Below are 27,081 nucleotides of genomic sequence, written 5' to 3' on the forward strand. Positions count from 1 at the left end.
TATAAGCGATATCATATGATATTCGTCTTTGTCTGCTTTACTTCATTTAGTATGATAATCCCTAGGTCCATTCATGTTGCTGCAAATGGCACTGTTTCATTCTTTTTTATGCCTGAGTAATATTCATGTGTGTGTCTCACATCTTTATCCAGTCTTCTGTCAGTGGACATTTAGGTTGCTTCCATAGTTTTTAAGGAACCTCCATACTGTTCTCCATAGTGGCTGTACATATTTACATTCCTACCAACAGTGCAGGAGGGTTGCTTTTTCTCTACACCCTCTCCAGAATTTATTATTTGTAGACTTTTTGATGGTGGCTATTCTGGCTGGTGTGAGGTGATACCTCATTGTAGTTTTGATTTTCATTTCTGTAATAATTAGCGATGTTGAGCATCTTTTCATGTGCCTTTTGGCCATCTGTATGTCTTCTTTGGAGAAAATGTCTTTTTAGATCTTCTGCCCTTTTTTTTTTTTTTAACTGTTTTTTTAAATTATTTATTTATATATTTATGGCTGTGTTGGGTCTTCGTTTCTGTGCGAGGGCTTTCTCTAGCTGTGGCAAGCGGGGGCCACTCTTCATCGCGGTGCGCGGGCCTCTCACTATCGCGGCCTCCTCTCTCACTGCGGAGCACAGGCTCCAGACGCGCAGGCTCAGTAGTTGTGGCTCACGGGCCTAGTTGCTCCGCGGCATGTGGGGTCTTCCCAGACCAGGGCTCGAACCCGTGTACCCTGCATTGGCAGGCAGATTCTCAACCACTGCACCACCAGGGAAGCCCTTCTGCCCATTTTTTGATTGCGTTGTTTGGGTTTTTTTGTTTTTTTTTGTTTTTTTGAGCTGTGTGAGCTGTTTGTATATTTTGGAGGTTAATCCCTTGTCAGTTGCATCATTCGCAAGTATTTTCTCCCATTCTGTAGATTGTCTTTTTGTTTTGTTTATGGTTTCCTTTGCTATGCAAAAGCTTTGAAGTTTAATTAGGTCCCATTTGTTTGTTTTTAAGACAATATTTTTGACTCAAGAAAAAGAAGAAATTTTAATACATAAGTGGAATAATTTCCAAATAGGGAGTGGTTACTAGTCATTGAAGCAAAGGTACACTAGGACTGTCAGTGGTGTTGGTTCTTCTTTCTTGTCTGCAGTACACATCAGCTTTCATTATAAGCCCTGTTCCTTTTGTAAAATTTTGGTGCTTGGTTTAGAAGATTCAAACCATAAAGAAGTGGGGGGAGGCCTCCTTTGTCTCTCCCTGAAAAAAATCTTTGTTAAGGAATCTCTATCATTTTAATTTAAACCAAAGGATTATATTTTAATCTGTTAAGGGACATGGCTTACAGATCATTACATTTCATGAGATACATACAAACTTGCTGACATTGAAAAGGGGAGTGGTGAATTTATGAGGAAAAGGTTCAAAGTGATAAAGCCATAGTATCTTGATTGTCTTGCATGGTTATTGGGATATGATATAAGAGGTAATGTGTGTAAAGCCCTCTGCATATCTAGGTGCTGACTGGATAAACACAACGTGTATGTTGCCAGCCTTTTTCCATGAAAATACTCCCACTTCTCTCCATTTCACCAAGTAATCATATACTAGTATCAGGTTACCTTGCGATTTCTGCAATAGCATCCTAACTGGGCTCCTTAACACCCATTTATGTGTGTCCCTTGTAATATATTCACAACAAAGGATTTAGCATGATATTTTAAAAAACAGAACTGAATCAGGTCACTTCCATGCTTAAAGTCTCTCATTGTACTGAATATCATATGTTTAACTTGTTGCCTTTAAGCAATACTGGCTTTTAAAAATTGTTTGCTTTTTTAAGTTTTATTAAGGTATATTTAACATATACAATAGACTGTGTGTGTTAAAGTGTACAATTTGATATGTTTTGACTCATGCATATACCCGTGAAAACACCACTGTTATCAAGACCTTCTTTGTGATTGCCCTCTCCTTTACCTCCCCAGCCCCCAATCTGCTTTCTGTCACTCACTTGATTAGCTAGGAGTAGAATGGATAGATCATATGGTAGGTGTATGTTTTTAGCTGCCCAACTGTTCTCCAAAATGGTTGTATCACTTTACATTCTCAGTAGCAGTATGCTTCCCATCCTCACCAAAGCTTGGTATGGTCAGTGTTTTTAATTCTAGCCACTGTAGTACATATATAATGGCTTCTCACTGTGACTTCTGCTGTTGAGCATCCTTAACATCTGTGTGTATGTCTACTTATTTTAAGTTGATAGTGTTACTCCCTGTTGAACAGAGATAGTTGTTTCCTTTGTTGGTCATTTTGAAAAGAAAATTTAAGTGTTTGGGCTCTTTAAGCCCTTGGTTCTTAAGCAAATCCATGAGAAACTCCTTTTTTCCCCTCATAGAATGTAATGTTTGAAATATCAGTCTAATGGCAGATGTGACAGGCACTCCTATTCGTGTATTTTTGCCAGTTTTATAACATGATGGGATAATAGAGCAAAGATAATATTGATTAAATTTACATTTTATCTAATAAAACAAGGCAGTATTTTTCAAGATGTTCTTTTGCATTTCAACATCATACAGACAGAAAGTATTTTCCCACCACTTAAGGTTAAGGTAACAATTCGATCCCCCCAAAGTTTCCTAATTCTGTGGAACTTCCATAAGAGGTCTTTACTTGAGACCTAACAATTCCTAATCCTTACCTTACATCCATGCAGGAGACAGGAACCACCTATAGATTTTATTAAAGGGGTGTGGATTTTATTATGATAGTTCTTTTGTTATAGGAAAAATTGTTGAATTTTTAATAAAATAAAAACTTGTTTTGTTGTGATTAAATATACATAATGTTTACCATTTTAAGTGTATAGTTTATTGTCAGTAAGTAAATACATAGTATTGTGCAACCATCATTACTATTCATCTCCCGAATTTTTTCATCATCCCAGTTGAAACTACCGATTAAACATTAACTCGCCATTACACTCTCTCCCCAGGCCCTGTTAACCATTATTATGCTTTTTGTCTCTATGAATTTGCCTATATTAGGTAACTTATATGCGTACAATCGTACAGTATTTTGTGTCTGGTTTATTTCAGTAGCATATGTTGCCAGGGTTCATCCATGTTGCAGTATGTAACAATTTCATTCTGGATTGTTTCCAAATTTTGTCTATTGTAAATAGTGATGCTATGAACTTACTAAAATTTTAATTGCTGTATGTATTTTAGAGTTTAGTATCTGAGGCCGTAAGCCCTTTTAGAGTAATAAATAAAGAATAAAGATCCATTCCTCTTAAAACTACTAAACATATAGGCAATAAGTTATAGTCTAATTCTAGCCTATCTGTGGGAACCCTAGGTTAAGAACCCCTGCTTTTGAGGTTTTTTTAGCTGTTCATTTCTTGTTTTGCTGTTTATTCGCATGAGTATTTTATTGAGTGAGGAGTAGGAACATTATTCTGGATTCCTTTGGGCAATAAGGTAAAGAGGACAGATAGCTGTATTTTAGTGACTATCTTTCTGATGATCATTGGTGGTGGTTTAAATGGACAGATGTTTGTAATAACAGTATGACATGGGAAAAGAGCCTTTCTTGCCAACAGGCATGTGAAAAGATGCTCAGTATCACTAATTATTAGATAAATGAAAATCAAAGCTACAATGAGGTATTACTTCACACCAGTCAAAATGGCCATCATCAAAAAGTCTACAAATAATAAATGCTGGAGAGGGTGTGGAGAAAAAGGAACCCTCCTACACTGTTGGTGGGAATGTGAATTGGTAATCCACTATGGAGAAGAGTATGAAGGTTCCTAAAAAAACTAAAAATAGAGTTAACCATATGATCCAGCAATTCAACTCCTGGGCATATATCCAGAAAAGATGAAAACTCTAATTCAAAAAGATACATGAAGCCCAGTGATCATAGTAGCAGTATTTACAATAGCTAAGACATAGAAGCAACCTAAACACCGATCAACAGATGAATGGATGAAGAAGATGTGGAGGGTGGGTGTGGGTGTGTGTATACACACAATGCACATACACACACAATGAAATACATCACTCAGCCATAAAAAGAATGAAATAATGCCACTTGCAGCAACGTGGATGGACCTACAGATTATCATACTGAGTGAAGTCAGTCAGACAGAGAAGGACAAGTATCATGATATCACATGTGGAATCTTTAAAATTGATACAAATGAACATATTTTAAAAACAGAAATACTCAGACATAGAAAACAAGTTTATGGTTACCAAAGGGAGAAGGGGGGGAGGGAGGGATAAATTGGGAGTATGAGATTAACATACACTACTGTATATATAAAATAAACAAGGACCTACTGTATAGCACATATATTGTGCTGTATTGAATATCAATGTCTCATAATAAGGTATCATGGAAAGAATCTGAAAAAGAATGTGTATATTATTTGTATATAACCGAATCACTTGCTGTACACCTGAAACTAACACATCATTGTAAAATATTTTAAAATGTGAAAGAAAAGTTTCGGTTATACATGGCTTTGATGGAAGGATGTGATTACAGAGTAAACAAATATTTAAAGTGAATTTGATCGGATAGTATTGCACAATGGTTGAGACTGGATTGAACTCAGTTTTGTCTGATTGTAGCTTTACTTTTGTAAGAGTGTATCAAGGCTTTCCATTTTCTGTGTTGTATGAAAATTAGCCACTATGAAAGCAAGAGATAGGAGTCTGCAACTTTTTTTTTTTTTGGCTGCTTTGGGTCTTCGTTGCGGTGTGCGGGCTTCTCATTGCGGTGACTTCTCTTGTTGTGGAGCACGGGCTCTAGGTGCACGGGCTCCAGAGCGCAGGCTCAGCAGTTGTGGCGCACAGGCTTAGTTGCTCCGCGACATGTGGAGTCTTCCTGGACAAGGGATCGAACCCGTATTCCCTGCATTGGCAGGTGGATTCTCAACCACTGGGCCACCAGGGAAGCCCCAGAGACTGTAACTTTTTAACTCATATTTTAGTTTGTTTAGGAATGCACTTTTCTCTTAATAGGTAGAATCTTGTATTTGGTTGAAAACTTAGTGCATGACAGTCTATATCACTGACTAGCTAAGAGGCTCATGAACAACTTTACAATTAAAATTTAGAAAGGGCTTTTGCCTCCATAAGAATATGGCACCATCAGTATGTTGTAGTCAGTAAGTTCTCATTTTAAAGGGTTTTAGTGAATCAAATTCTGTTATGCATTTCTTTTACCCTATCATTAAGTATCTAATATTTGCAAGATGTTCCTGGGGGATAAGATTGTTAATATTGCTGTGTAGTTACACTTGCAAGATGATATATAACTTCTAAGTCAGGATGGGAGTTACTTAAATCTCAGCTTTTTAGCTAGCTAATGTTGGTACTATCAACTTACAGGATTGTGTAGGCTATTTGGTGTTGCTTTGTTTTTATTTGAAATGGGACTGTCAAAGAAATTTTTCTTGACTTTGAGAAAATAGAGTTGGATTATAAAAGATGCATGCATAAACTCTTGGATAAGGAGCATTCATGTGCCATAAGCTGCCTTCCAGTGAGTAGTTAGGCATTTTTATACTAGTGTACCTTGTTTTGAAGAAATTATACATGACTGGTCCTTTAAAAAAAAAATATTCCTTTTCAATAAATAATTCAAAGGTTTACTTTAATAACTTTGGAGGTGAATTTTTTTGTTCATATTTAGAAGAACGGGATGGGGGGCTATGGATATAAGTATGCTAGATCATTGTAGGACTCCTTTGAAAAACTTAGTAACCATATAAGAGCATAATTGTGTTTGTCAAAGGCATACAAACTATGTATGAGAACTCTTAAGTGAAATGTTCTTCAGTTTGTTTTTTTTAATATATATATATTTCAAGTTTTCTTTATTCCCAAGGAAGAGCTTAGAAGGCTGCTGGAAGGAATATCCTAGTCTCTTCACATACACTTTCTTTTTTTTAATAAATTTATTTATTTTATTTATTTATTTTTGGCTGCATTGGGTCTTCGTTGCTGCATCCGGGCTTTCTCTAGTTGCAGGAGGCGGGGGCCACTCTTCATCGCGGTGTACGGGCCTCTCATTGCGGTGGCCTCTCTCGTTGCGGAGCACCGGCTCCAGGCGCGCGGGCTTCAGTAGTTGTGGCACGTGGGCTCAGTAGTTGTGGCTCGCGGGCTCTAGATCACAGGCTCAGTAGTTGTGGCGCACGGGCTCTAGATCACAGGCTCAGTAGTTGTGGCGCACGGGCCCAGCTGCTCCACGGCATGCGGGATCCTCGCAGACCAGGGCTTGAACCCGTGCCCCCTGCATTGGCAGGCGGACTCTCAACCACTGTGCCACCAGGGAAGCCCCACATACACTTTCTGAATAATTGGGAATAGTTAATTTCTGATTAGTATGGTTTTTATTGGATATGAAATCTTGTAAAGGTAGTTCTTGTTTTAAGAAATTTGTTTTACATAAATGTCACTTTTGCAACTGGCAGACGACTGATTCTTTTGGTACAAAGAATAAATAGACACTGGGATTGAAGTATTTTCTGTTAAATCTTAGAAGCTGAGCTTTCTCTGCTACTTGTAAACATTTGACTTTTCTCCCTTGATACGTGTGACACCTTTTTTTTTGGCTGTGCCGCGTGACTTGTGGAATCTTAGTTCCCTGACCAGGGATTGAACCCAGGCCACGCAGTGAAAGCCCGGAATCCTAACCACTAGGCCACCAGGGAACTCCCACCATTTCTTTTTTAAAGGTTCAGTTCGCAATTGTAAAATTGTTCTTAATTGAACTGCTTTTATTTTTTTAATTCTGGGTAAACCATGGGAAGGAATTTGGGGAAAGGAGTTATGGTACTTAATCAGATAAGCTACATAGCAGTAGGAGATTCTAAACAGACACTTGTGTGCAGCAGTACTTGATCAAAAAGGTGTTGTTTACGTATAGTTTCAATGCTTTGGATGGATGTAAGTACTGATCATTATAGAGTGACGTTAAATTAAGAGACTTTAAAGTCTTTTTAAAGTCTCAGAGACTTTATTGTCTGTGAGATCCTTGTAGTTTTTTGGGTTTTTTAAACTACTTATTTCACATTTTTCCTGCTTTCATCTTTTACTCTTTGCTCCATCTACAGGTGAATTTCAGAAGCCTCTATAAAAAAGGGAGAGAAGGTATTTAATTGATTTAATTGATAACAGAAGAGTGAAGGATCAGTTTGATCCTGTTTTCTTATTCTCGGAGGCTGAGAAAAGCCTCAAGACTCATACACGTTTCAACCAGAGGCAGGAATTGTAGTTCTACTCTTGTTCCTTATGACAGATTTAGAAGAAAACTACTGAATCTCTTATTATTTGGTATTGTCAGTCATTTAATCTAAGAGAGTAGGCTGTATTTTTGGTTTTGTTTAAACCACGTTTTTGCCTATATTAGAGGTTTCAGAGGGGTGCTTTTTTATTTGTTTATAATGGCCCTTTTCCTTAATTTTTTTTGAATTTTATTCTGTTTATTTTTTTATACAGCAGGTTCTTATTAGTTATCTATTTTACCCCAATCTCCCAATTCATCTCACCCCCCCGGCCACTTTCCCCCCTTGGTTCCTTAAGTTTTTAGGGGCCTTAATGACAGTAATTCATCTGTAAAGAACAGGAGGGTCAACAATATCAGAATTGTTTTGATTTGATCTAGTGGATATTAAGGACATGAGATTGTTGTGTGGGTTAACCTAACTAAATGGTATGATTTAGCACTCATTTTAAAATAAAACTTGTTCCTCTTGTCGGTTTGTTTGTTTTAATCACCTTATTGAATCTAGATCTGATTTTATTTTGTGTGTCCACAAAGCCTCTTGTTTTTTTTAAAATAATTTTAGACAATAGAAACACTGACCCAAAAAGTACAGAATGTACTTACACCTCTTAGTTTATCCTTTTAACAACTTAGACAACCATAATAAAATTACCACAACCAAACATTTAACATTGGTTCAGTACTATTAACTGAATTATGGACCTTAATTCAAATTTCACAAGTTTTCTCTCTTGTCCTTTTCCTAGTCTACAATTTATTTAGTTGTGTCTCTAGTCTCCTTAATCTGTGACAGTTCTTAATTTCTGCTTGATATGTCTTTGACACTGAGGAGTTTTGGTAAGTTATTTTGTAGTGTATTTGAATTTAGGTTTGTCTGTTGTTTTCTCATGATTAGACTGGGGTTCAATATTTTGGGGCAAGAATACCACACAGGTGGTGTGTCCTTGGTCCACCAAACCAGGGGTACATGATGTCAATATGTTTAATTATTCATTTATTATTAATCTTTATCAGTTATGTTGGTGCCCACTAGTTTTCTGTTTACAGGATTACTGTCTTCCACTTTGAAAGTGAAAAATATCTTGGGAAGATAATTTGACAGTATGCAGATAATGCATTTCTCCTGAAAGTGTTGCCCATTTGTTTTAGCATTCATTCATTGGTGGATCTTGTCTGCAACAATTAGTACTGTTGTCTTTGCCTAATGTAGAAATTTTTAAAATGTCGATAACATAGTTTTCAGTAGATTGTATGTGTTTGTATATAACAGTTAAATTTTTGGCACCTGGCAGGCAGGTTTTTTAAATGATTCTTATATTGTGAACATTTTTAATACTTAACATTACATTTCAGTTGATGAATAACCCTTACTTTGTGGCTTTATTGTACTTATGAAATTTTTCTGCAATTAGGAAATTATTAATGTTTTTTGAAGGTTGTTTTAGCTCATGAAGATTACTATATAAAGGTAGTTTTACAATCAAATAAGCACTTTGTTGCCTTCAAGTTGACTAAATTTCTGGCTAACTCCTTATCGGTAAATTTCTTAGCATATTCCTTCTCAGTGGATATTGAGTCCAGTGTTGTAGATTTGTTAGATGAGACTTGGTACACACAGTTTAACAAAACCTTTATCTGTATTTTTGAAGTTCAGATAGCTTTGAAAATTCAAAAATCTTCATAAGTCATTTGGTGGCAAAACCTAAATTATTAAACAGATGTAAGAGTAGTCTTTATTCTTTGTAGTGGGAAAAAATAATTTGTTGGATTAGGGAATCTGTTTCAGACCCTTTGGGTATGTTAATGTAAGTGTACCACATTACTTTAAATTTTGAGGGAAGCTGTAGTAGATGCCAAGTAAATTCTGAATGATGCAAATTAAAATCAAAGGCATGAAGTCAACTGTTGAAAGAATAAAAGGCATGAAATCTTAACTGTTGAAGAACAGATTATACTATTAAGGTACCCTTAAGTAAAGAATACTACAAATAAAAACTTCCTCCTTAACTCTATTTTTTTCTACATTGTAGGACAAACAAGTTAAAATTACTTATAGGATTAGCTTAATGCTATAATTAAAATAAATCTGAAAAGGATTAACATCTGACCCTGATTTATAAATATTTACATAAACTTATTTATAGTGCTCACAAAGTTATGTCATCAAGGTTTTTGTAGTTTTAACCCACAAAAATAATGTGTTTATTTAGATGAACAATACCTTAGTCCTTTATGGGGTTTTTTGTTTTGTTTCGTTTTTAATTTAAAAATCACAGCTTGGTATACTTGACTGTCTAACATTAAAGAATATCTTAGAATACAGTAGTTCGTAATTGTTAAACCAATATTTTGTAAAGTTTAACAAAAACTAAAAATTTAAAGGAGTAGTACACTAAACTAATTGGCATTTTTCAAAAATGCCATAATTGGCGATGGGATTCAGGTGTATCATCTGACTTTACTGTGCCCTCCCCCACCCCTAGTTTTTTTGGTTCCTGAAGATTTATTAGCATGCTATGAAAGTGTTGAATAATTTTTTTTTAATAGGGATAAAAAAATATGTTGTTGGCCTCATTATCAAGACGTCATCTGACCCAACTTGTGTAGAGGTAAGAGCTTTTTTGCAGATTATTGTGAGAGTATAAAATCATTTAAATATTGGGTCTTCAACTTAAACCCACTTCTGTCACAGACATACAGACACATATATGCACAATCATTTACAGTAGATCTGCAGTCATTTTTTTTTCTCTCTATGGGGGTGTGGGTTGCCTACATTTGTTATTTATGTATCTATTTTAAGTCCTCGTTTAATCTAAACTTTTTTCTTTTCTTAGAAGGAAAAGGTATATATCGGGAAATTAAATATGATTCTTGTTCAGGTAAGTTTTTAGTTGACACACTGTTTCCCTGAGAAGGATTAATTGCTTCAGTTCAGGCTGAGTGGTGGAACAAAATAGTCTAACCTGCTTTTATCGAATAACTAAACTAACATCTTGCAGAGTAGTGATAGTAATCTTCACAGTAATTACAATAGTTAGCCTGCCGTCTAGCATTTAAAATTGTTAATATGCTTTGGTAGGAAACATCAAATACGGTACTGTAAAACCTTCACTTCTTTGGCTCCAATATGGATTGAACTGATTAAAAAATTTCTCATCTAATGCAAATGAAAACTACAATGAGGTATCAGCTCACACTGGTCAGAATGGCCATTATCAAAAAAATCTAGAAACAATAAATGCTGGAAAAGGTGTGAAAAGGGAACCCTCCTGCACTGTTGGGGGGAATGTAAATTGTTACAACCACTATAGAAAACAGTATGGAGGGTCCTTAAAAAACTAAAAATAGAACTACCATATGACCCAGTAGTCCCACTACTGGGCATATACCCTGCAAAAACCATAATTCAAAGAGACATGTACCACAGTGTTCATTGCAGCACTGTTTACAATAGCCAGGACGTGGAACCAACCTAAATGTCCATCAACAGATGAATGGATAAAGAAGATGTGGCACATATATACAATGGAACATTACTCAGCCATAAAAAGAAACGAAATTCAGTTATTTGCAGTGAGGTGGCTGGACCTAGAGTCTGTCGTACTTAAGTCAGAAAGAGAAAGACAAATACCGTATGCTAATGAATATATGGAATCTTAAAAAAAAATGGTACTGATTAACCTAGTTGCAGGGCAGGAATAAAGATGTAGACATAGGGAATGGACTTGACAAAAGGTGGGAGGGGGAAGCTGGGGTGAAGTGAGAGTAGCATCGACATATATACACTACCGAATGTAAAATAGTTAGCTAGTGGGAAGCAGCAGCATAGCATAGGGAGATCAGCCCGGTGCTTTGCAGTGACCTAGAGGGGTGGGATGGGGGGAGGCTCAAGAGGGAGGGGATATGGGGACATATGTATACATATGGCCGATTCACTTTGCTGTACAACAGAAACTAACACAATAAATAGTTACTCCAATAAAGATCTATTAAAATAAAAAAAATTTTTTCTCATCTGTCTCATACTGTGCATGTTTCCTTTCCATGTCCACTATCTCAGTCTTATTAATTCATTGAAAAAATTGCCTTTGAATTCAAGCATCCCTTTAATTGATCTCTATACTTAGCCTGTTTTTTAATCTTTCTATATGTGTAACTTTAGAAATTTTAAGTTTACCTACCTTTTATAATATGTCCAAAAAATTTCTTGAGAACATTAATTAGTATGTGAGGGAAAAAACAGGTTTTTTTAAATTTAATAAGTTAAAGAAACATTGGGTTTTCCTAAACACTTGGATTTTCACTAAGTTAAACTGGCTTTTATTGAGGACTTTTTGTTGTTAACGTATCTCTGAATGGGAAGAGGGAGGAGTCCAAAGAGGTTAAGTTGCTTACCTCTTACTTAACAGGTGCTATTACAGAATATTGTTGGGAAATCCCTAGCATACAGAATCAACAGTACAGACCTTAAAATTGAATACAGTCCATTAGGCTTTTGGTCAAAGATGATTCTGTCCCCAAATGTAATGCTTCTTTTCTTCCAAATTTGTATCTCCAAACCCTACCTATATTTCAAGGCCCAGATTCCAGCCAAAGAAAATATCTTTCCCTGCCCATCACCTTTTTATCATTTAGAGTTAGATCTTACAGTCTCTTAGGATAATTTGCACATATCTGGCAAATATTGATATGCATACACATTAGAGCTAGATTAGATGAATCAGGTTAATTGAGAGGAGGAACAGGGCACTTGAGATGCAGAACTTTGTGTTGTAGTTTCTACTCAGTACATTCTGTAGAGAGCAACACATTTCCTGTCTTAATAAAGGGGAAGAAAATGAAAGGTGGTTGATATTTGCTCCTGCTTTTGGTATCACACAATTTCTATGAAGTTTGTTTTCTTTACCATTGACAAGTGAAATGAAATTAACATTTCCTATCTTATTTTAGATACTGAAACAAGAATGGCCAAAACATTGGCCAACTTTTATCAGTGACATTGTTGGAGCAAGTAGGACCAGTGAAAGTCTCTGTCAGAATAATATGGTGATTCTGAAACTCTTGAGTGAAGAAGTATTTGATTTCTCTAGTGGACAGATAACCCAAGTGAAAGCTAAGCATTTAAAAGACAGGCAAGTAATTGTTTTGGACATTTTAAGTAATTTCTCTAGCAATTTCAAGGAATTTGGAGGTAGATTGTAAATTTTTAAGGAACTATGATTATTAAAAGTTAACACACTTAATTCTTTTTGACTACAAATTTAAATAGTGCTAAAGTGGCCTAATATTCTAAATAATGGAGGCTTGAAAAATATGTATGACATTATAGCAAAATTAACTTCATGCATGTCATGTGGAAGGAATATAGGTTAAGAATTCCCAAAAAACTCTTTGGAATCTGTTTTATATGATGTCTAGTTAATCATAGGTCCAAGGATATGACTTGTGTCCAAATGTCTACTTTATTCTTAATGTTCCTACATTTTCAGTTTCCGTATAGTTAACACCAGGAACATGCCAGATTTTATTTTCTTCAACATAGTAATAAAAATGTGTTTAGTCATTAGGGAACAGAAATAGAAATGTTTTACCTTTATGTATTCAGACTAGCTTCAGAATTTAGGATTTTTTTCTCTGGTTTGGTGTATAAGCACATTTTAGGTTTGGGGATATATCAAACACTTCTCTCATTTTGGAGAGTTCTGTTTTGACTGTCTTGATTTAAAAGACTAGATTGAGGGACTTCCGTGGCTGTCTATTGGTTAAGACACCGCGCTTCCACTGCAGGGGGCGTGGGTTCGATACCTGGTTGGGGAACTAAGATCCCACATGCCATGCGGTGTGGCCGAATTTTAAAAAATAAATAAAAGATGAGATTGATTGAAATTATTCAAGTAGAGTAAGGATAACATGAAAACCAAACCTTCAAGAATGAAATTAAGTGCTATTTATAGGTGAGTTTTAAGAGTGATATTTACACATAGTTTTAATAGCTTTGTAACTTTCGATGAAGTTATATCTGTGTTTATAAATAGAAGTAACTCAAGTTTTCAATGGCTGCTGAAATGTTGTTAGTATGTAAATAATGACAGTATTCATTTCTATGTGTGTTCTGAACTGATCAATTTTTTTTTTTTAGCATGTGCAATGAATTCTCACAAATTTTTCAGCTTTGTCAGTTTGTGATGGTAAGTGCTTTTAATTTCATTTTTAAAAATAATTAATTATATAGGAAGATGATAATTTACAATCATGTTTTTGTTGTAGGAAAATTCCCAAAATGCTCCACTTGTACATGCAACTTTGGAAACGTTGCTCAGATTTCTTAACTGGATTCCACTTGGATATATTTTTGAGACCAAGTTAATCAGCACATTAATTTATAAGGTATAGTGAATACATTTCAGTTATATTTATCACTGGATAGTGGTGTGTATTTTCTTAATTTGTAATGCTCTTTTGAATATTAAAACCATTCCACATTCACAGCCATAATCAACCTTGTTTCTGAGATGAGGAAATTGCTCAGAAGAACTTTTCTGTAGTTTCAGCTACTAATTCTTAAAAACAGCGTCAGAATTTTATGATTCTGCCACTCATACCAGGCAATCTCCCAAATTCTATGTGAACAACTAATAATGAATTTGGTTTCCTTTTAGTTACAGTAGCATGTAATACCTATGTAAAGTCTTATAATTGTTCATCCAGAGATAGTTACCAATTGGTTATATTTCCAGATGTTTTCTAATCAGATATAATGAGTAAATTATGTATTTAATCAAGACCTTATAAAAGCATACTATTATAACTTACGTTTGGGGCTTTGTAGTTGAGGGCTTGATATGGTCATATTCTAATCTGAATTTACTGTGTTAGAGCCACCATTTTATCCATAGACAGTTTATTTTAAATTGTTTGCCATTGTCAACAGTAGTGCAGGAAATATTGGACATTTATGCACTTGTCCAAATATTTACTTGGTATAAATTTTAATACGTGTAAGTATTGGATCAATAGGTATGTCCATTTTTAAGGCTTCTGATGCTTACCAAATTTCCATCCCCTAATGGGAGGCTATTTTTATACCTTCTCAATAGTTAAATATGAAAGAGCCAGTTTTTCCACACCTTATTAATCCTAGGTACATTGTCCATCTCTTAAAATCCTAAACAATTATAATCTTTTTAGATTATACAGAAAACATGATGTCTTTAAAAGTCATGTAATAGATTGTGGGGAAAGTTTCTAAGCAACTTTGTGTTTTCCAAGTGTCTGAGGACACATCAGAAGAAAACACAGTATTCTCCTAAAGCATTTACTGTCTATTGGATGGATAACAAAATTTCCTTAAAATACATGTGCCAAAAAACCCTATCACCACCTATTTGCCTGATAGTTTTCATCTGTGTTCCTGATTTCTAAATCCTTTATTATTTTTTTAATTGTTAATTTTAAGTAAAGTGCTTCAGGCCATTTAACTTTATGCTTCCTTCCCCCCCACCCCCCACCCCACCCACTTTTTTTAAATTAAAATAGTTCCTGAATGTTCCAATGTTTCGAAATGTCTCTCTGAAGTGCCTCACTGAGATCGCTGGTGTGAGTGTAAGCCAGTATGAGGAACAATTTGTAACGCTATTTACGCTGACAATGATGCAGCTAAAACAGGTAATAACAACACCCTTAAAAACTGACTAAACAATTTTAGTGCCTTAGAAAAAGTTGGGTTTGAGTTGAACCATTTCAGCACAGCTTACCATAAATAGATCAGCTGTAATGTGATTGTACATTTATTATATAAAATGAAGGGTAAGCTAGAAATTTTTATGAACATTTTGAAAATTCCTTGAAGTAAATGTTCTGGGAGTGTCATGGTAATTTATTTCTACAGAATTTAGAGGCTTGGTAACCTGGGGTTTAATATCAGTTCTGCCTTTGACCTTTCATCTCTTAAATGAAGGGATTAGCCAAGTGTTAGTTTGACTAGGTGTATATGAAATTATCTAGAAGGTTAATCATAAAACTACATTACTATATATGTTCGCGATCTGAATCAACTATTTTTACATTTTTAATAACACTAGGTGGGAAAACTCTGATGTAGGGAATATTTCAAAGCATAATCTTTGAGGAAATTTTACTACTTGCAACTTTTAAAAAAATCAAAAGCTAGGACAGAATGTTACAAAAATGGATATAATAGACCAAGGCATTCTAGGGAAGAATAAGCTGTTTAACTCCATATGGTTTTTTTGTTGTTTTTTTTTTTTAAATTTATTTATTTGGTTGCACCGGGTCTTAGTTGCGGCAGGCGGGCTCCTTAGTTGTGGCATGTGAACTCTTTATTGTGGCATACATGTCTAGTTCCCTGACCAGGGATCAAACCCGGGCCCCCCGCATTGGAAACTTGGAGTCTTATCCACTGCGCCACCAGGGAAGTCCCACTCCGTATTTTTTAAAATTAGTAAAAGGGTGGTGGAAATTTAGAACTTAAATGTGATATCTTTGTTGTTTTTAAAATGAAGGGGTTATGATCCATATTTAAACTTGCAGATGCTTCCTTTAAATACCAATATTCGACTTGCATACTCGAATGGAAAGGATGATGAACAGAACTTTATTCAAAATCTCAGTTTGTTTCTCTGCACCTTTCTTAAAGAACATGGTCAACTTATAGAAAAAAGATTAAATCTCAGGGAAACACTCATGGAGGTAGGCTTTGTGGAGCCTTTGGCTTCTGAAATTAATAATAAAAACTTAAAGTACACCTTTGTTCTAAAAATTCCTATACCTTTTAACATATCTTCTTACCTGTTACTTGTCTGTGCAATATAAATATATGTTGTCAATTCTGAATTATAGTTGTTAAAAGCCAAGTGTCACGATTTTTGTGTTCTACTCAATACCAGATCAATACTTTATAATGAAAATTAAATTCCTAAAGCGTGTGCAGATTTGTCATTTCTAAGATGAAAAGTCTAAAGACCTTATTTTAAAATTGAGATGTAATTCACATAACATAAAACTATCCATTGTAAATTGTTTGATTCAGTGGCATTTAGTACATTCACAGTGTTGTCAACCATTTACCTATTCCAAAACATTTTCATCACCCACAAAGGATGATGTACCCATTGAAACAGTCACTCCCTCAATCCGCTCTACCCTCCAGTCCCTAGCAACCAGTAATTTGCTTTACATCTCAATGGATTTAACTATTCTGAACCTTTCATATAAATGGAATCATAACATACTGATTTTTGTCATTGGTTTCTTTCAGTTAGCATGTTACCATGTTACAGCATGTATCAGTACTTAATCCCTTTCATGGCTGAATAATACTCCTTTGTATGGATATACATTGAGTTTTGTGTCCGTTCATCTGTTGAACATTTGGATTATTATTATTTTTTTAATGATTCAGATTTTTCTTTTTAATTTATTTATTTATTTTTGTTTGTGGTGGGTCTTCATTGCTGCACGTGGGCTTTTCTCTAGTTGCGGCGAGTGGGGGCCACTGTTCATTGCGGTGTGCAGGCCTCTCACCGCGGTGGCCTCTCTCGTTGCAGAGCACGGGCTCCAGCCACGCAGGCTTCAGTAGTTGTGGCTCACGGGCTTTGTTGCTCCGCGGCATGTGGGATCCTCCCAGACCAGGGCTCGAACCCATGTACCCCGCATTGGCAGGCAGACTCTCAACCACTGCGCTGCCAGGGAAGCCCCATTTGGATTATTTCTACCTTTTTGCTATTACCAAATGTCTTTTAATGTCCATACCTTTTTACAATCACGTAAGTTTCTTGACGCGTCCTAGGACATGTCAGAAGAAAGCACAATTGTTCCTAGAGAATTTCTGTTGTCTGTTTGATGAATAATGAAATGTCAGAGTTGTATAGAATGCAACATGAGTTTTTATTTCCCATCAACGTAGCAAATGGAAAGCAGTTTGAGGTTGGTTAGTAACGTCTAAGGATTGTTTTAATAGTTTTGGTCTCCTGTGTAGGCCCTTCATTATATGTTGTTGGTATCCGAAGTAGAGGAAACTGAAATCTTTAAGATTTGTCTTGAGTACTGGAATCACCTGGCAGCTGAACTCTATAGAGAGAGCCCATTCTCAACATCTGCCTCTCCATTGCTATCTGGAAGTCAACATTTTGATGTTCCTCCCAGGAGGCAGCTGTATTTGCCTGTGTTGTCCAAGGTAACAATAGTGGGTGGTTGAGTGTGCTTCCTGTGATTTGGGGGACCAAATGCAAATACTGGCTTTTATTTTTTGGCTAAATCTATCCAAGCACCACTTGTGAGTTTCTTAGGAATGCAAATGAGATGCAAGAAAGTTAACAATTGATTTTTATCCATGTTACTTATTCTTTTATATTGTGGGAATAATTTTGTTTGGTATGTTGGTATTAAGTGGGAGTGGGGGTTACATTTGATGTGACTGATTTCAAAGATCTGACAGATTTGTTTCTCTTGTTTATTGTTGAATAGGTCCGTTTACTGATGGTTAGTCGAATGGCTAAACCAGAGGAAGTATTAGTTGTAGAAAATGATCAGGGAGAAGTTGTAAGAGAATTCATGAAGGATACAGATTCCATAAATTTGTATAAGAATATGAGAGAAACATTAGGTAAGTTAATAAATACTGTTAATTTAATCTTTATCTTTGTAATTCAGTTTAGGGTGGAAATACTTTTTTAGGAAATGTGGCATGCTTAGGTTCTCAATCTGTTAATAGCCATCCTTATTAATGTACTGTTAGTCTTAGTAAAAATCTTTTTGCTCATTAAGTTTTGCATTTTGAAACATTTGGAATTTTTTTCCTTCCTTGTAGTTTATCTTACTCATCTGGATTATGTAGATACAGAAAGAATAATGACTGAGAAGCTTCACAATCAAGTGAATGGTACGGAGTGGTCATGGAAAAATTTGAATACATTGTGTTGGGCGATTGGCTCCATTAGTGGAGCAATGCATGAAGAGGATGAAAAACGATTTCTTGTTACTGTTATAAAGGTATGTAAGAGATAGGTATGAACTGGAACTTCAGCTAAGTGTATTTTATTACAAATGACTGAAATTTGTCTTATTTTACAGGATCTACTAGGATTATGTGAACAGAAAAGAGGCAAAGATAATAAAGCTATTATTGCATCAAATATCATGTACATAGTAGGTCAATATCCACGATTTTTAAGAGCTCACTGGAAATTCTTGAAGACTGTAGTTAACAAGCTCTTTGAATTCATGCATGGTAAATCCTATTTGCTTAATATATTTTATTTAGTTACTTTTGCTGAATAAAAAATGGAAAATTTTTCTAGAAAATTTTTTTGATAATTGTTTTTGTTTTGTTAGAGACCCATGATGGAGTCCAGGACATGGCTTGTGATACTTTCATTAAAATAGCTCAAAAGTGCCGCAGGCATTTTGTTCAGGTTCAAGTTGGAGAAGTAATGCCATTTATTGATGAGATTTTGAACAACATTAACACTATAATTTGTGATCTTCAGCCTCAACAGGTATGTGGATCAGCAAGCATATTTTTCTTAGAAAGTAACTACTGTTTTAATGAGAATTTATTAATGGGAATAGAAAGAAAGCCACTCTTGAATTCAGTTCAAGTGTTTCTGTGGTTAGGTTTTTATAGTGAGGCAGAAATTCAACCAAAAGTTTGTTAGGCTGTTTTCCTACTTAATATAAATTATTTCTGACACTTTAACAAAATTAGTTTAAGTGTATATGTGGATTGTTTGTGTGTGGTTTTCCTTATTATGATGCATGCAAGTAAATTGTCTGCCTTTTAACATAGGTCCATACATTTTATGAAGCTGTGGGGTACATGATTGGTGCACAAACAGACCAAACAGTACAAGAACATTTGATAGAAAAATACATGCTACTTCCTAATCAGGTTTGGGATAGCATAATCCAGCAAGCAACCAAAGTAAGTTTTATTACTTTTTGTAAAAGTTCTAATGGAAATTGAGAAAATTACATTTACAGAAGTAGTAAATTTAGTACCTTTGACATGTATATCTGATCCATAAGTGCTTCTATGTGTACTTTTGCACATTGAAAAAATTGTAATATTTTTATTCTGTTTTGATGGAAAATTGGGAATATTTTGCTCTATTTTTAGTAATGAAGACTTTTACATTAGTTTCACCGTTTAACATTATAAATGTGATGGTGCTTTGGAGTAATGTGGGTAATGTTTTTTGCTTTAGCTACAAGAATAATTCTCATATGTTAAATGGAGTTGTTTTTTGTCCTTCGCAGAATGTGGATATACTTAAAGATCCTGAAACAGTCAAGCAACTTGGTAGCATATTGAAAACAAATGTGAGAGCCTGCAAAGCGGTTGGACACCCGTTTGTGATTCAGCTTGGGAGAATTTATTTAGATATGCTTAATGTATACAAGTGCCTCAGTGAAAATATTTCTGCAGCTATTCAAGCTAATGGTAAGTGATTCTGAATTCTTATGGAATGATGTATTAATAAGTCAGTTCTGCATTCACTGCCTTGGCATAAGCATTCAGCACTTCTCACAGATTTAAATTAATCCGTCCCATGTTTCAGGCAATCCTAGACAATTTTTTTAACCACTCACATGCCCCTTTCCCCTATAAAATTAGTCTTAGTTTATTTTCCCAGGAAATTCATCTGTGTACTCTTGTCTTTAAGTTTTCTAATGGTAAATGGGAACTAATAGTGTCTGAAGTACATGTAACTGCCAGTGTAGAATTTTAGTTGTTAAGTTGGATTCCACCTGATTGTATTTTTTAGGTGAGATGGTTACAAAGCAACCATTGATTAGAAGTATGCGAACAGTAAAAAGGGAAACTTTAAAGTTAATATCTGGTTGGGTGAGCCGGTCCAATGATCCGCAGATGGTAAGTGAGATGTGCTTTTTGTTTTTAAAGTTGATGCTGCATTCTCTGGAATGTGCATATATTCTGTATGCGTTTAGCTCTTTTAAAGGTAATTAGATGTTTACATCTGGCATTATTTTATAACATTCTATTTAGTGGAGTCCTTAAGTACATTAAAATAATAAGATATATACCATCTTCGAAAGAAATTGCTGTTAGTGGTGGGGGCGTTGGTGATGTAACAAGATAGCTGAGATGATTGGGTCGTTTTTATTTTTCCATGGATAGAGTTCAGATGAAATTTTTGTTTTCCTCATGGCTTTGAGAGCAATTTGCAAAGCTGTCATTAGTTTGCCTCTTCAGTGGTGGGGGGAGTAAGCACTTTCCTAGTTGAAGGTTTAGTCTCTTTTGCTCTCTTATTCCTGTTAGTCTTAAATGGTTTTCAGAAACTAAACCAGCTCCATATGCCTCAACTTGGGGAAAATGAGATTTATGTTTAGTTATTGTATACCTTTCATTTTCTTGATCCTGGAAACATTACCAAAACTCCTATCCTGTTTATCACTATTGTGTGGAAGTAGCACTGACAACTGTGCTACTTACTTTCATAATTTTGAACTTTCAATATTGTTCCTATTGATATGGAAATTTTTTTCAGGAAATTCTCAAGGTATCAAGCTTAAATACCGAAAGGTTTTAAACATGTATTATGTATGAGATCAGAACTGTATTTAAAATTGGAAAGTAAAAAGTAGGATGAATTGAAGGAATTGAGAAGTTCATAATTTACAACAACTTAGGCAATAATTTCAGGAGTATCAGTGGTAATAAGAAGAAGGGTCTCATTATGTTTTACAACTAAGGTTTATGTTGAGGTTTGGGGCTGTGAATTCAAAGATAGTCAAACACTTCAGATCCAGTATATAGGAAAATAAATTATTTCAGTGTTAAGAGTAGAAATGTGAGGGTGGGGGAGGAAAAAATAAATGAGTCATGGGTATGAAATGTATAATGTGGGGAATATAGTCAATAACTCATATCTTTTTATGGTGACAGATCATAACTAGACTTAATGTGGTGATCATTTTGAAATGTATAAAAATACCAAATCACTCACTATGCTGTGTAGCAGGAAGTAACATCGTGTTGTAGATCAACAAACATACAACGAACTCATAGAAAAAGATACCAGATTTGTGTTTACCAGAGGTGGGGGAATGAGGGGAGGGGAAATTGGATGAAGGCAGTCAAAATATATAACGTTCAGTTTTAACATAAATAAGTACTAAGGATGTAATGTACAAGCATGATAAATACAATTAACACTGCTGTATGTTATATAAGAAAGTTTGTTAAGAGTAAATCATAAACGTTTTCATCACAGTTTTTTTTTTCTATTTGTATCTATATGATGATGTTCACTAAACTTATTTTATAATCATTTCATGTATGTAAGTAAACTTAGCACTATACATTAATCATGTCTCAATAAAACTTGAAGGAAGAAAAAGAAGTGAGACTCAGTTCTAGTTAAGAGAAACCAAGTAGGTAAAAGGAAAAATAATTTTGTGTTTATCCTTCAAATCTTAACTAGTTTTGTATGGTGGGACGCTACTAACTAGTAATCTTCAGGTAAATGAAACATGGTTATATTTATTGTGTACATCTTAATGGAGAACCTATTAAAAGCATAGAAGTTACGCCTTACTAAGACTGTATTTATTGAGAATCTTGGAAACCCTCACACACAGTCTTTCTGGCATAGTCCAGTTCCTTTTTTGAGAGTAAGTGATGGTTATTATTTCTGATTATTAAAATATCAACTAACATTCATTAAATTAAAAAAAATCATTGAGTGGGTGTCTACTTTTGGTTAGATATGAGTACCTTGGTACAGTATTGGTGAGGAGGACTCTACTTTGAGGTTACCCATCGCATACACACAGTATTCCTAGAATCCTGGTCCTGCCACAATACTTAGAGCGTCAGGCCCCAGTTTTCTTTAGTAATTACAGATTTAAACTATGCAATGTCCATGGCCCTTCTCAGCCTATTGTGATTTCTCGCTTTCTCTTGGTAAAGTTTTAATATACAAAAATTTTTAAAGCACAGGAGTTTCCAGTTTTCAGCAGATGATCAACCTAGATTAAATCTTACAGATGACATTGACCTAGCTGCTTAATAAGAGTTAGCAAGTGCCTACATTAAAATTGAAAAGTTGTGGATTTTTTGTTTTTTTGTTTTTTTTAAACAGGTAGCTGAAAATTTTGTTCCTCCTCTGTTGGATGCAGTTCTCATTGATTATCAGAGAAATGTCCCAGCTGCTAGAGAACCAGAAGTGCTTAGTACTATGGCTATTATTGTCAACAAGTTAGGAGGACATATAACAGCTGAAATACCTCAAATATTTGATGCTGTTTTTGAATGCACATTGAATATGATAAATAAGGTATGTGATTTGCATTTCAGTTACATAACGGGAGGTTCTGCAGTATGTCCTTATCACTTTTAAAAGCATAAATGATGGCTGTCTGTGAGTACAGCATAAACTTTGGGCTCTGATATTAAATATTTGAACTTCTAGATAAGAAAAATACTTGGTTTTTAAATTTACAAAAGTAAATTTGATAGATTGTTTATTCAAATAGCAGCTAGCATTTATTGAAAACTTGCTGCATTTTAGTCACTGGCTTTTTAAAGTGTAGTCTGTGCTTATAAGGAATGGGAAAATGTATTAATCAAAAAGAAAAAAATGTACATTTAAGTGTACACATTTACACAGTAGATAACAATTTTTCTAATCTGTATTAGTGATCTCAAAGTCACTTAAAAGTGGTAATAACAGCCTCAGAGTTAATAGAAAATATGACGGTCTTTATGTGGGTTTTGTTGAGTTCTCTTTATAATAAGGTGAACTTGTATTCCTTCACTTTGGTAATTCATTTGTCTAATAAATAGTAATTTTGTCTTCCCTGGCAGGTGAATTCTGTTATCTTTTGAGTTTGACTTTCACATCTTACGGGGTCCACTAACAACGCCAAACATTTATACTGAATTAGGGCTTGCTTTCCCCCTTCCATTTAACATAATTCAGGCATTGAAACTTTATTTTGTTCCCACTATTTGTTTTTAGGACTTTGAGGAATATCCTGAGCACAGAACGAACTTTTTCTTACTACTTCAGGCTGTCAATTCTCATTGTTTCCCAGCATTCCTGGCTATTCCACCTGCACAGTTTAAACTTGTTTTGGATTCCATCATTTGGGCTTTCAAACATACTATGAGGAATGTAGCAGATACAGGTAAATACATAGAAACGATGTTCTTTATTCATTTGCCTACCAACCCCACAGTCCGTGTACAGACACTTACAGGTAGGTGTATAGTGGTAGACAAGTAGGTATCACTTCACTTGTCATGGTTTTGTTTGAATGCATCAATTGCATAGATAGGTCTGAGTAAGTCCTATAAACAGTTTAATCAGATCCAGAGTGAGTTCATAGGCAGAATTGAGTTACGGGGAGATGGGCATAAGATTCAAGGCAGGGAGACCATCACTCACCCGTATCCTCACCAGTGTTTCCTTTTCCCCATATGCTTTTCCTCTGTGGCACCGAGGGTCAACTAAGGATAAAACAAAAAGACTTTATAGTTGGAGGGTTTGTTTTCCTTTTAAATAGTAACTGTTTTATGTAATAGAAGAATCTACTCAGTTGCACTGCTTTTGGAGTGGATGTAGAGAGAATCAACTAAACCTTCAGAAATACTGGAAAGGTGGTAATGGTTAGATTATAGCCTGTAAGTTAGCAGACATTGATTCCAGTTTAACTCCATTACTGAGTCAAGATAATTTAGGCAAATAATTGTCATTAGCAAAAGAAGAGGGGCGAATGGACTTTGAATGAATTGTTTAATAGCTGAAACACTATCATGAATGTCAGTATGTAATAACGTTGTTGGCATTATATGTCTTTTAGGCTTACAGATACTTTTTACACTCTTACAAAATGTTGCACAAGAAGAAGCTGCAGCTCAGAGTTTCTATCAAACTTATTTTTGTGATATTCTTCAGCATATCTTTTCTGTCGTGACAGACACCTCACATACTGCTGGTAAGAATTTAAAGCCATAAAAATATGTGTTCCGGTTGCTATTACATCTTGGAGTTAATGATGTCCTTCTTATCAACAGGTTTGACAATGCATGCATCTATCCTTGCATATATGTTTAATTTGGTTGAAGAAGGAAAAATAAGTACACCATTAAATCCTGGAAATCCGGTTAACAACCAAATGTTTATTCAGGAATATGTGGCTAATCTTCTTAAGTCTGCATTCCCTCATCTTCAGGAGTAAGTATAAATAGACTTTTTAATAAACTTAAATTTTTAAGTTTTTTTTTTAAAGCAATTAATTAATCATTGTGTTTTGACTTGCAGTGCTCAAGTAAAGCTCTTTGTGACAGGACTTTTCAGCTTAAATCAGGATATTCCTGCATTCAAGGAGCATCTTAGGGATTTCCTGGTACAGATAAAGGTATGTATTTTATTTGCAGTTGCAGAAGTATTGACTAAATACTGATTGAATTCTTGCATCCAGAATTGACCACTTTTTGTAATGCAAAATGAGTGGGTTTTAAAATATGTGTAGTCTTACTCTTTTGAGACTGATTACAGAAAGAAACACTTTCAAAGTGAAGGCCAGGAAGAGGAGATAGGTTTGAATTGTTCGGGGGAACTTTTTAATATAATTCATTTCAGAATATCTATTGCAACATTGTGATTGAATCCCATAGGTATTTTTAAAGGAGTGGAATGGGTGAAAGAAACACATTGGTAGTTCCTTTTGGGATTTTCCATTTTGTTAGTAAGGAATTCATTTTAGGGGGGAACATGATAATTAGCAGATAACCAGCCTATTTTTACTGTTGTTACAATGCTCCATTTACTTATGGGAAGAGGGATTTTTCTTGTATCATCATGCTTTAAAGAAATACAAAAAGTACCATAAAACTCATGAGTAGTTGATGAGTTATCTATGTCTGTTAAAGAATTGGTCACATAAGATATTTAGGGTTTTTTCCCTCCAAAATACAAAGGTTTTGTTGTTGGGTTTTGTTTTTTGTTTGTTTTTTTACTGTAAATATAAAATTAGTAAAAAAACAAACAAACTAATTCATAAAGTAGAGAGTGTATAAAGGATGAAAATTGTCTGAAACACAGCTGTGAGGACAATTATAGTTAAACTTGCTCATTAGTCTTTCTTGGTATCATTGCTTATGGAGTATATTTTGTATATGGCATTATACTATCCCTCTTTTGAAATCTTTTTTCCCCCCAACTAACACCTTTGGTTTTTAATTCAATTGTGTAGAATTATAAAAATAATATACCATAATTTAAACTCAATAATTGATGGATAAATTATATTGCTTGTGTAAACTGGGAGGTGCTTATCTACACTTTTTTTTTTCCAAAGGCAAGTCATTTTCCGAATTGAGGTTTACTAAAGTATGTTGACATTTCAACTATCTGTTTCCACAGGAGTTTGCAGGTGAAGATACATCGGATCTCTTTTTGGAAGAAAGAGAAACAGCCCTTCGACAGGCTCAGGAAGAGAAACATAAACTTCAGATGTCTGTCCCTGGCATCCTTAATCCACATGAAATTCCAGAAGAAATGTGTGATTAAAGTCAGAAGTCATGCTGGGTTTTTGTTTTTTTTTTTTTTTTTCTGTTTCTGTTTCTTTTTTTTTTTTTTTTTTTTTTTCCTCTGCAACTCTTGTTAGCAGATGAAAACAGCATCTGGATATTTGTCGACCAAAATGATGCCAATTTGTAAATTAAAATGTCACCTAGTGGCCCTTTTTCTTATGTGTTTTTTGTATAAGAAATTTTCTGTGAAATATCCTTCCATTGTTTAAGCTTTTGTTTGGTCATCTTTATTTAGTTTGCATGAAGTTGGAAATTAAGGCATTTTTTAAAATTTTACTTCATGCCCATTTTGTGGCTGGGATGGGGGGAGGAGGCAAATTCAATTTGAACATATACTTGTAAATTCTAATGCAAAATTATACAGTTTTTCCTGTAAACAATACCAATTTTTAATTAGGGAGCATTTTCTTTCTAGCCTGTATTTCAGTCTAGAAGAAAAGATAATGAGTAAGACAAATTGCGTTGTTAAAAGGATTATTATAGTGCTGCATTGTCTGAAATTAGCACCTCTTGGACTGAATTGTTTGTCTAGGCTACATGTATTACAAGTCTGTTTGGCAAGTTTGCAGCAGGATCATGTGCATATCATCCCATTGTAAAGCGACTTCAAAAAATATGGGAACACAGTTAGTTATTTTTACACAGTTCTTTTTGTTTGTGTGTGTGTGTGCTGTCGCTTGTCGACAACAGCTTTTTGTTTTCCTCAATGAGGAGTGTTGCTCATTTGTGAGCCTTCATTAACTCGAAGTGAAATGGTTAAAAATATTTATCCTGTTAGAATAGGCTGCATCTTTTTAACAACTCATTAAAAAACAAAACAAAACTCTGGCTTTTGAGATGACTTATACTAATTTACATTGTTTACCAAGCTGTAGTGCTTTAAGAACACTACTTAAAAAGCAAAATAAACTTGGTTTACATTTATTTTCCCTTTATTGGCTCAAACTTATTCCTATATTAATGAAAGTAGTTATTTGTGTTTAGGTATTAGGTAACATTTTTAAATGAAGTTTGAAACCTGTTGACTACTAAATATTATTTCTAAGGTTATTAAGTAAAGGCAGCACTTGTATAAAATGAACATGCTCCTGAGATACCTTCTGTTCCCAAGAAACAAGTCCTTCCTGTGACAGCTTGGTGCACATTTTACCTTTATTTGCGGTTAAAAAGCATCTTCTTTATTCTGGTTAGGAGCTAGGGGTA

General features: G+C 34.7%; 1 protein-coding gene across 3 annotated transcripts in view; it reads left to right on the plus strand.

Annotated features, from left to right (window-relative positions):
• XPO1 (exportin 1) overlaps positions 1–26,749 on the plus strand; it is a 42,868-nt gene extending 16,119 nt beyond the window's left edge. For all 3 annotated transcript variants that reach the window (XM_059943254.1, XM_059943255.1, XM_059943256.1), the window contains 21 exons: positions 9,840–9,901; positions 10,130–10,174; positions 12,246–12,427; positions 13,435–13,483; positions 13,563–13,682; positions 14,832–14,960; positions 15,846–16,004; positions 17,293–17,490; positions 17,781–17,919; positions 18,124–18,305; positions 18,387–18,543; positions 18,648–18,811; positions 19,102–19,236; positions 19,572–19,755; positions 20,081–20,187; positions 22,421–22,615; positions 23,300–23,468; positions 24,144–24,278; positions 24,358–24,517; positions 24,605–24,701; positions 25,709–26,749. In XM_059943254.1, coding sequence (XP_059799237.1) covers positions 9,840–9,901; positions 10,130–10,174; positions 12,246–12,427; positions 13,435–13,483; positions 13,563–13,682; positions 14,832–14,960; positions 15,846–16,004; positions 17,293–17,490; positions 17,781–17,919; positions 18,124–18,305; positions 18,387–18,543; positions 18,648–18,811; positions 19,102–19,236; positions 19,572–19,755; positions 20,081–20,187; positions 22,421–22,615; positions 23,300–23,468; positions 24,144–24,278; positions 24,358–24,517; positions 24,605–24,701; positions 25,709–25,855 — 2,915 coding nt within the window. In that variant the 3' untranslated portion in view covers positions 25,856–26,749. The remainder of the gene's footprint in view (positions 1–9,839; positions 9,902–10,129; positions 10,175–12,245; positions 12,428–13,434; positions 13,484–13,562; positions 13,683–14,831; positions 14,961–15,845; positions 16,005–17,292; positions 17,491–17,780; positions 17,920–18,123; positions 18,306–18,386; positions 18,544–18,647; positions 18,812–19,101; positions 19,237–19,571; positions 19,756–20,080; positions 20,188–22,420; positions 22,616–23,299; positions 23,469–24,143; positions 24,279–24,357; positions 24,518–24,604; positions 24,702–25,708) is intronic.
• Positions 26,750–27,081: the final 332 nt, after the last annotated feature.

Source organism: Balaenoptera ricei, chromosome 13 (genome assembly GCF_028023285.1).
Source record: "Balaenoptera ricei isolate mBalRic1 chromosome 13, mBalRic1.hap2, whole genome shotgun sequence".
In the NCBI taxonomy this organism is placed as follows: Eukaryota; Metazoa; Chordata; class Mammalia; order Artiodactyla; family Balaenopteridae; genus Balaenoptera; species Balaenoptera ricei.